Source organism: Salvia hispanica, chromosome 1, assembly GCF_029641045.1.
Source record: "Salvia hispanica isolate PSC_SH4W2 chromosome 1, Shi_PSC_v1, whole genome shotgun sequence".
Classification (NCBI taxonomy): Eukaryota; Viridiplantae; Streptophyta; class Magnoliopsida; order Lamiales; family Lamiaceae; genus Salvia; species Salvia hispanica.
This window is the reverse complement of record NC_142692.1, coordinates 34,868,120-34,878,642: the sequence shown is the minus strand read 5'-3', so window position 1 is coordinate 34,878,642 and position 10,523 is coordinate 34,868,120. Positions and strand designations below refer to the sequence as shown.

General features: G+C 33.8%; 1 protein-coding gene across 2 annotated transcripts; it reads left to right on the top strand.

The window, feature by feature from the left end:
• The first annotated feature begins 7,092 nt into the window (after positions 1-7,092).
• LOC125218922 (ATP-dependent caseinolytic (Clp) protease/crotonase family protein) lies at positions 7,093-10,077 on the top strand. Of its 2 annotated transcripts, none has more exons than XM_089068476.1 (9): positions 7,093-7,218; positions 7,294-7,488; positions 8,276-8,445; positions 8,668-8,742; positions 8,917-9,007; positions 9,088-9,139; positions 9,231-9,334; positions 9,414-9,490; positions 9,817-10,077. In XM_089068476.1, exons 1-9 carry the CDS (start codon positions 7,137-7,139, stop codon positions 10,006-10,008), a joined length of 1,038 nt encoding a protein of 345 aa, XP_088924602.1. In that variant the 5' UTR covers positions 7,093-7,136; the 3' UTR covers positions 10,009-10,077. The 2 variants fall into 2 exon arrangements, with proteins under 2 accessions (XP_088924602.1, XP_047976684.2); XM_048120727.2 differs by having other exon boundaries at positions 7,095-7,218; positions 9,832-10,077.
• The last annotated feature ends 446 nt before the right edge of the window (positions 10,078-10,523 follow it).

Sequence of the window (10,523 nt, the reverse complement as noted above, 5' to 3'; positions counted from 1 at the left end):
AATTTATCTAGGAATAAATCCATATAAATCTATAAGATAAGAATAAAATATTATATTATCACTATCCAAATCCATCTAGAATTTATCTATGAATAAATTCATATAAACTCATAGGATAAGAATAAAATAATATTATCATTATCTAAATCCAACTAGGATTTGTCTAGGGATAAATTCACATTAATCCATTGGATATAGATAAAAATTAGATTGTCATTATTCAAATTTAACTAGATTCATCTAGGAATTAAATCCCTACAAATCCATAAAACAAGGATAAAATCTATAATGAATCCATGATTTAATACAAAATCAAATCTTATATAATATATAAAATGCACAAGATATATTCAAATCTTAATTCTAAATTAATCTTGAATTATTTCCAAAATTAATTCCAAGAGTTAGGAAATCCTAATTTAATTTTGGAAGGCGAAGTCACGGGATGAGGCGTCGTGACGTCAGGCATAGGAAAACCCTAATCTTGCGTCGTCATACTCCCACTGAACCGCGCATCCTGCTGCCCGGAACTCCACCCATAGCTGCTGCCGCTGGACATCTCCTACGCTGCGCTGCGGGATGTCGTCGCTGCTGTCGCAGCGTCGTTGTACGGTCGCTGCCCGTTTCTTGCTGTATACGCTGCTGGACTCTTGCGGAACTGCCCAGCCATCGAAACCTTGCGGATGTTGCCGCAATACGCAAACAGACGTGACTAATTTGAACGAATAGTGCCGCAAAATTAAATTCACGCTACCCGATTCATGATAGAAACTAATCACATCAAGAATTCCCAAACATCATCATGTCATTTAATCATGATGTCATGAAATATATTTCGGCGCATGAAAACACCAAAGACAAGGAATACTATTACGTACAAGTAAATAATTCCCATGTAATGATGACAATAATTAGGTAACTAATTCCTAAGCATGTCGTCAATTTCAACACGAGAAGAACACGCCGCAAGCCACATGCATTCAAAGCAATTCACGTTACATGAACAATAAGTCTATGCAACCAAATATTGTACAATCAAAAATTATTGATTTATTTGAATAAAAAAATAATTTATTTATGCATTTAATTAAAAAGTATAGACATATATATAGTATAGGTAGGGATGTCAATTGGGTCGGCCCACCGAGTTTCGGGCCAACCCTATTCGGGTTACGGGTCAATCGGGTGCGGGCTAGTCGGGTTGTGATTTCTTTCGGGTTATAAAAGTTCAACCCTAACCCTAAAAGCTTGGGTTTCGGGCTAGCCCAGCGGGTTAATCGGGTTGCTACCGATAAGATTAACATGCGATCAATCCCATAAATAATGATGAAAATTAGTTATATTCATAAAATGTAAAATATTTAATAATGATAAACGTGAGATATATGCTTAAACTCAATCATAAACATAATCAAATACTAATATTTGAGATATTTCGTAAAATTTTAATGCATATTTTAGAAATTTAAATAATTTTTTTAGTGAATTTAAAGTTTTTAGTTTATTTATCAATTATTATATTAATAAAAATTCAATATATAATTTATATATTTAATATAAAAATTGAAAGTTACTTTTTTTAGTTATCTATAATTATAAAATCAATCAATGAAATGTCGAATTAGGAGTAAAAATTGATATAATAAAAATTTTATCGGGTTTCCGGGCCAGCCCATCGGGTTTTCGGGTCTGGCCCTAACGGGTTGCGGGTTAATCGGGTGCGGGTTAGTCGGGTTGTGATTTATTTCGGGTTATAAAAGTTCAACCCTAACCCTATAAATTTGGCGGGCTATTCGGGCCAGCCCATGGGTTGCGGGCTACATTGACATCCCTAAGTATAGGGAATGTGCACAATATTATGGTATTTGTGTATAATTTTTTAAAATTGTTTTGAACCATAAAATGTAATTAATGCATACTTTAATACAAATTTAAAAAATAATAGAGAAATAATTCAAATATAAAAATAAAAAATTGAAAATGAGGCTAAGGACTAATAAATTGGTTTTAATTGGTTAACTAACTATATCTATTATTTTAATATTTAATTAACACATCAAAATTACTAATATAATCTTATTTTGGTTGTACAAAATTTGGTTGTTTATCATTGCTCATATACTCAGAGCCAAAAAATTGCCTACGACCCTTGCACAACAGAAGATTTGTACAAACAAATAAATCAGACACAGATCCATTTGACCGATTATGCGATTAATCAATTCACATGTTAAACAGATAATTGCATGCTAGAACACAAATAATTCATGCTTAAAGAAAGTAAATCCTAAACATGAATATTACGGTTTAGAGTTACCGATTTGATTCTCCAAAGAATCGACAATTGCTCGCGTCTTCTCCACGTGATGATCTTCAATACTAGATCACGGATCTTCTGACTGGTTCCCGAACTGTATCTCGATATCAGGATGGACTGATCTTATCAAAATACTAGGACTTGAATAAAGAAGACATAACTTTTTCACGGAGGAGGAGCTGAAAAACTCACGGAGGAGAAAAGAATAATAAAAAAACGTCTCCTACTCCTTTTTAGGAGTAGATGTGTTTTTCATTCTAAAAATCATTAAATCTATCTCCTTTATTCTCCTATTTATATTAAGTTCATATTGGGCCTAGTCAGGGATCTATGGAAGGTTTTGGATATGGGCTCACCTCAATTAGCTTTTCACTAATTAAATTGAACCCACAATTTAATACAAGCTTATATTGGAATATTACGAGCAGCCACTGCAAAAGTAATATTGCACTCCCCATCCAAATTCAAAATTACAAGTAATCCGAGTTTCCGTTATTTATATTATTTATTTCTCGCGCTTAAGATATAAATGTCCATTAATTAATTGAAGTCTGCTATGGACCTAATTAATTAACATCTTATTAATTCCAAGAGTGGACTCAGCAAAAAACGCTTATTTATTATTCATGGAATAATTAAATTCCAACTGGCCAGTTTTTCGAATAATAAAACCTTGTTCGAGCTCCTCTTGAGAACATTATCAAACGAGACTCACCTCGCGCGCAATTCAACATAATAGCAATCTTAGCACCGCTAGATATTAATCACCACTACCCAATATATCATGATTATTGGGTTACAAAAAACCCGCACCATTTGATAAGTCAAAGTAGTGCATAATCAATACCGTATGCTCAATGCTAACGTATGTAGATTAAGAAATAGTTATTTATCAAGACCTAGTCTTTCAGTAGATAGCATAAAGACATGTCTTGCTGTTAGATCCATTCAGTGCTATACCACACCAACGTCATCTTATTTTAATAAGGCTTAGAAATAATCGGACTGACATTGCAACCTTTCACGATAGGTAGTCTAAGCCTATCTGGGTTGTGAAATTCTTCTTTTTCTTTTGCAAAACATTGCATAGAACCGACTGTGTTGCCTTAAAGTGGACGTCGCCCACAACTAGTCTACTAAGCAAAAGACTTAAACTCTGTTTGTTTCTTATACATTTAAATGTTTATAAAAAATCTTATAAATGCACAAGCAAACACAATGTAATAATATACTGATTCTATTCGTACGAAACTGCTCGAATAATACTGAATCGAGTTAAAAGTCGATTATAGAGTTTTACGTATATAAGCAAGATTTCATTCGAGCGAAACTTGCTCGAAACATGTTTTTCACTATACCAAACCTAACAGGAGATTACACTAAATTACATAAGTAGGATCAATAATAATGGAGCATAATTATGTATAGTACTAGTAGTTTCTTGAATGACTATACCACACTTTTCCACAACAGACAATACATATTTCAACATAGAATTACATCACTGATAATTAACACACAACAGAAAACATTCAAAACTAAACAAAAAGAAAGAGTTGCTATAAAATAACATATGTAGGCATTAAATACATCAAGGTTGGATTGGGATCACGTCTATTTGATTTGAATTGGTTTGATGCTGATTTATTTTGCGTGACTTTTGGGACGGAGTGGCAATAGTAAAGCATGTAGGGAAACAAGCTTTGGTGACCCGACACTGATTTCGTCACTCTCCCGCCGTTGACTCCTTTGACTTTTCCAATCTTGACCTCCCCATTATACCCCAGGGCGCTCTCCGTCGTCTGCGCCATGACGTTCGGACCCAGCACTGACGTGGCAAAGTCGACCATGTCCTTGATCGAGGCCACGCACCGCTTCGTCTCGCTGGGGCTGGGGGCGCGCTCGCACTCTGCCAGCGAATCGGTCAGCATTTTGGTCATGGAAGATCCTCCTTAGGTCTGCCAGCTTGGAGGTGGAGAAGGGTAGTTTGGAGACAATCACACGGGGTAAAAAGGACCTTTTGGGCAATTTATCGCGGATGTCTGGCATAGGCATGATGGCACTAGCCTTCAACATGGACTCTCTGAAGAACATACCTAGCTCAACCACCCATTTATTTACCTTTTTGCCACAAAGGGTGAAAACGACATTTTACTATTTTTTCGGACTTAATTTTAATTTTCTATTTTGCGTTTTTTCAGAATGACTTGAAATTCGCATGGTACATGCAAATCGTGATAATGATGGACGATGGATTTTGGCCATCTGACATCGTTTACAGGGTGAAAACGACATTTTACTGTTTTTCGGACTTAGTTTTACTTTTCTATTTTGCGTTTTTTCGGAATGACTTGAAATTTGCACGGTACATGCCAATCGCGATGATGATGGACGATGGATTTTGGCCATCTGACATCGTTTAGGGGGTGAAAACGACATTTTACTGTTTTTTGGACTTAGTTTTAATTTTCTATTTTGCATTTTCTCAGAATGACTTGAAATTCGCACGATACATGCAATTCGCGATGATGGACGATGGATTTTGGCCATCCGACATCGTTTAGGGGGTGAAAACGATATTTTACTTGTTTTTGGACACAGTTTATTTTTTATAATTATATTTTTTTTATTTTGATGTGAATTACTAATTAGTATTTTCAATCACACAACAAATCACCCAAAAATAACTACACATGAAATGAGACCACCCACTTGTAGTTTTTTGCCCCTAACTGAATTAGCCTATTCTAGGAGATATATACATTCGAAAAAGACCTATCATAGTGTCGAAAAATGTGACATAGTGAAATTAACATCTACTATCGTCGAAATCATATAAAAAGGTTTCAAACAACTTTTAAAATTACTAACCAAATAAGAAAGAAAAAAAATTAAAAGCTGAAAAAAAGAAAAAGTTGCGGCAAGAAATGAATCATAACTTCTTGAAAAAACCTAAAAGTCACGTAATTCATTTGATTTGGCATCGATTGTTTTCGGACGGTGTGTTGAGTCATATTACTTGTTGGGTTATCCTATAGTAGCTGAATCCACTATAAAAAGTTTATCTTTTAAGAACATAAAAATTGAGATGCAATCACTTGCGATGTAAAAGTGTGAAAAATAATTTAGGACGCAAAGAAAGCGTCTCTAAATTAAAGACAAATTAACTTAATTTTTGCTTTTATAGGACACTTCCATTTGCATCATCTAATTTTAATTGGGACCTCAAATATTTAGAAACACAAATTACATCTTTAATTGAATTAAGAAAATGTCGTTATGATTTTTTTCCTCTCAATTATGCACTAAAAATTGACCTTAACAGCTATGCTAGCCAAAATTATACGGTCTTTCATATACAAGTGAATTGAGACAATTATATATGGGCTTTCAAAAATAAAGGACGGGTTATAGGATTTCCTTTTAATAAAATCACAAAGAATATGCCAACTTTGGTTTCTGTTTGGTCACTCGTGTGGTTACATTGATACAAGATCATCAAAATTTATGCATGTATTTTCCCAGGAATTTGGATAAATCTGTAAATTGGCCAAACTTAATGATTTTAGGTGTAATTTCAACTTGATGAGCATTACACTTTAGTTTGTGTTTAAAAAAAAACATAAAATGTAGAAATTTTACAATTGTGCACGAATCTGAAAATTTTTAAATCACATAAATGATGTTAACTATTTATATCCAAAACAATAACTAAATCATGATTTGTAAAGGAAAAATATAAATATACTGTCATAAGAAACCTTATATCCTCAGAACTCATGCTTCGCAATTCAATTTCGCTATTAATTATATTTGCGCTAATTGTGCTAAAATTTTGATGGAAACACCTTTTTTCTATTCCCAATCAAATGAATCAATATGAGATGAAGCAGAACCATTTCTAATAAACTTGCATGAGCTGAATAAACTGTTGCAAATGATTCTAATTCGATCCAAACCACAACAAAATAGTATCACAATAACAATTAAAAGACATGATCATCCACAAATTAACTCAATCAATAAGCCTAAAAAACCACTTAATGCAAAACACAACACATTAGAATCTAAAAATGTAGATAAAAAATAATGACTTACTGATCTCCTATGTGTAACTATAAGTAAATGAAATATTTTATCACTAATCCTTGAAGCTATGTTGCAAAATGATGAATTCTTGATTGGTGAAAAAATGGTGAAATTTAATGAATATTTATGTGAGTGAAGACTTTGAAGTTGAAACCGTGGACCGTCTTTGGCGAATCAGACCGGTTACCGGAGAAGCGGGAATATCTTTAAGTTTTCTGTTTTGCATATCAGTCCTTCAATTAACAAATTCTGTCAATATTAAACCTAGTTTTTCTTCATAAGCAACATTATTTCCCATTTCTTACAACTCAATTAACCTTTAAAGTTCCCATTTTAAAAAATATAATTATAAAAAATTAGTAGGGGATAAATATCTCATCTTAAAAGTAATAATAATAACTATTATTGAATATGTTGTGAGTATGAAAAATGTAGATAATGTGGTAGAAAGTATAAATAGATTGATGTATTAGTGTGAGAGATAATATGTATAAATGAAAAAGAGATTAATTGTATTGACCGTATGAAAATGAGATTTAATTTGGGGCAGATATGGAGTATATTAATATGGGAAAAAATGACAAATGTGAAGATATACTTATATGTTTGGAAAATAGAGATTTTGTTGTGATACAGTTGATTTATTTAGGATACTTTACCTACTATTTCATAATGACCGTCCAAAAAGTAATCACAATTTTCTAGTTTAGTTAATTTATTAAAATAAAATATGTTTATAAATAAAATGAATCTCCACCCTTTCTTCTCTCTCAAAATTTCCAACTTCACTCTGCGAGTATTAGTTCCGTTTGGTATTCTTCAACTTATGAATTCAATCGTTAAATTCAGCTGAAATTGCGTTTGATTCACTTGTGGATTTGGTTTAGGAGTTCCACACATCTCTAGCTTCGTTGCTGAATTGGAAAAAATGGTAGCTTTTGCCGCTGCATCGAAATCGCTGAAGAATCCCAAGTTTCAGACCACTATTTCGCATCTGTTCAGATTCCAGAGTGCTAGAACGCTATTGGTGCAGTCTGTTTCCGATTCCGTGAACCTGCAGAAACTCGCTGATTCTGATTCTGGTAAATGCTTGTTATATTGTGCTATTTGATGAAATATTTTTTGCTTGTTCTTCATTTTTGGTGTTGTTTAAATGGTGAATCGGTAGAATTTTCGTGATCGAGTTTGATGTTGTAGGTTTGAGCAGATCAATATGCTGGAGTGGTTGATCAAGGATAATAGATTACCTAGTCATGATTCGTTTGAGATAGTCAATTTATGTTTAAGTCGGTGTATTAATTCAACAGATTTTATGAATTTTGAACCAGAATTTTGCAATCATCAAATTTTGTGATTCTGAGCATATAGTTGGGATATGAAGAAAAATTGTGTTGAAGATTGTTAGAAATGATCATTTTCTTAATGTGTTCATTAAGTAACATATTTTCTACAGTAAATTGATTCTGGTAGTAATATCGTGTTACTTTTCCTTGTCGAGGCATACAATGTCATACGAAGAGGAAGAGTGGAAGATGTATGTTGATCAGTGAAATAATTCAAAAATCCGTATAAATATAGAGTAGTACTGAATTTAATTATCGATTGATAGAATAACTCGATATTTATAAGGGGAAAGTGATGTACAAGTAGAATGGAATAACTAGAGTTCATATCCATTTAATGATGGAGTTTCCAAAGCTCTAGGGGAAGGAAGGATTTTGTATTTTAAATGCTGCATTACAGTTTGGAAAAGATGTACTTTTGCGAAAACTTAGGTGATGATTCATGGTCTTGAAGTTAGGGATGTTTTGAGCTTGGGTGCTTTTCTTAGCTATTATTTGGCTTCTAACAGCCATCTATTACCTACAGGGATTTGGGAGGTTAACTTGGAAAGGCCTAGCTCGAAAAATGCTATTGGAAGAGACATGCTGAGGGGATTGCGGCATACACTTGAATCTGTTAACAGAGACCAGACAGCAAAAGTTTTGATGATCAGCAGTTCTGTTCCCAAAGTATTTTGTGCAGGTGCCGATTTGAAGGTAGATTACTTAATCTGGACCACGTATTACCAGTAAAAACTTAATAAGCTGTAGAGTTTTAATTTGAAGTAGATTATCCCTTTTCTAACCTGAATTAGAACTATAAGATTGTTTTTTTTGTTGGTTGAATGAACTTAAGGTGCTCTGCTCTTTTTTTTTTCCTTATCATGGTTCTGGTTTATATGCTCAAGAGCTCACTTCCTTTAAAAAGTGAATTTGTAGGAGAGGAAGACAATGAGTCCATCTGAAGTGCGGGATTTTGTGAACTCACTGCGCTCCACTTTCTCCTACTTGGAGGTGATGCTTATCCTTCTTTTTCTTTCGTGGCAAGTTATTTTCATAATATGATGGATCAATTTTTCTAGTCGTTTACTTAATATCAAGGCTTAGATTCAACCAAAGTGCTTGTTTGTGTGGGAGTGTCTATTGATCTCAGTCTCCCATCCTTTATTATTATTATTATTATCTCAGGCACTGTGTATTCCTACGATAGCCGTCATTGAAGGTGTTGCCTTGGGAGGCGGGCTTGAAATGGCTCTATCTTGTGATCTCCGGATATGTGGTCAGTCTGCATCTTTGCTTCCAAACATACACTGGAAAATTGCTGCAATATCTTGATCATTTACATATTGAATCGAACAGGGGAAAATGCTTTGCTAGGATTACCAGAAACTGGGCTGGCAATCATTCCCGGGTATGACTCATATCCATGGTGCTGTCTCATTTCACAATCACACATTTTTGGCTGCTATTATATCTTAAATGCGGGGAACAACCTCTTTCAGGGCTGGGGGAACACAAAGGCTTCCTAGATTGGTTGGAAAATCGACAGCAAAGGAACTTATTTTCACTGGTCGGAAAGTTGATGGCAAAGATGCTCTATCCATAGGTATGTAAATCTTTGACTTAAGGTTTCAATAGCATGCTGCTCCATAAATGAGGCATACTAACGAAAGATTTCATTGCAGGTCTTGTTAATCACTGTGTCCCGGCTGGCGAGGCTCACTTGAAAGCTCTTGAAATCGCTCGGCTTATAAATCAGAAGGTACCCAACCAATTCCAATCTTGATATTTCTGTCTCTTCTATCCATCATATAGATGTACATTAAACATTCTCCTTCAGCCAACGGTGTTATGCACTGTTGTAAAGACGCGCTATATTATCACTATGCCACTCCAAGAAACGGGCTTTTACTTCTATGTTAACAACACTGATGTCGTTGGATAAATAAATACTTAAAAACTTTGAGTGGACCTGAAATTTTTTACCTCAACTGTTAACCATTTTATCCCGAGGCCAATACACATACACACACAGTAGGCCAACAGACATAACTGAAGTCATTGGATCAATGGCTACCTGAAATATAGTTTATCTTGCTGCAGGGACCGGTGGCGATAAGAATGGCTAAGCGAGCGATTGATGGAGGAATGGAGGTGGATATGGACTCGGGATTGGTGTTGGAGGAAGAGTGCTATGAACAGATCATGCACACCAAGGATCGTTTGGAAGGTTTGGCTGCATTTGCTGAGAAAAGAAAACCTAATTATATAGGTAGATGAAATGCTTCTTGCAGATATATTGTTGAATAATTACTAATTGTTAAATCACAAATTCATCATTTAAGCTTAGACTGGGGCTGTTATGATAAACTCTATAAAAAAATGCATTTCTCCTTAACAAAAATCTCCTTGGATGTAATTAAATTTATTTTGTTGTATGATAGAGGGAATATTTGAGCAGCTTTTGTAACGAAGAAAATGAATAAGTTAACAACTAGATTAGAATGGAAATTTTACAGTGCAATTAAATATTAGTTAGATTATTAAATTATTAATTTTTTTACATTATGTCTTGATCTAAAGAAAATTAAAATCAAATATTTGATCTATCACAATTTTAACGATTAAAGAGATTAAAACCTAAATATAGCAAAATAATCTACGAGGATATATAAAAGGGTAATTTTTTTTTTATATATAAAAGGGTAATTAGATTAAAAGAATTTGCTTAAATGACTGATTAGTCATTAATTGAAAGTGCAGAAGTTGACAGTTTCGAAATAAGAGAAATTTTA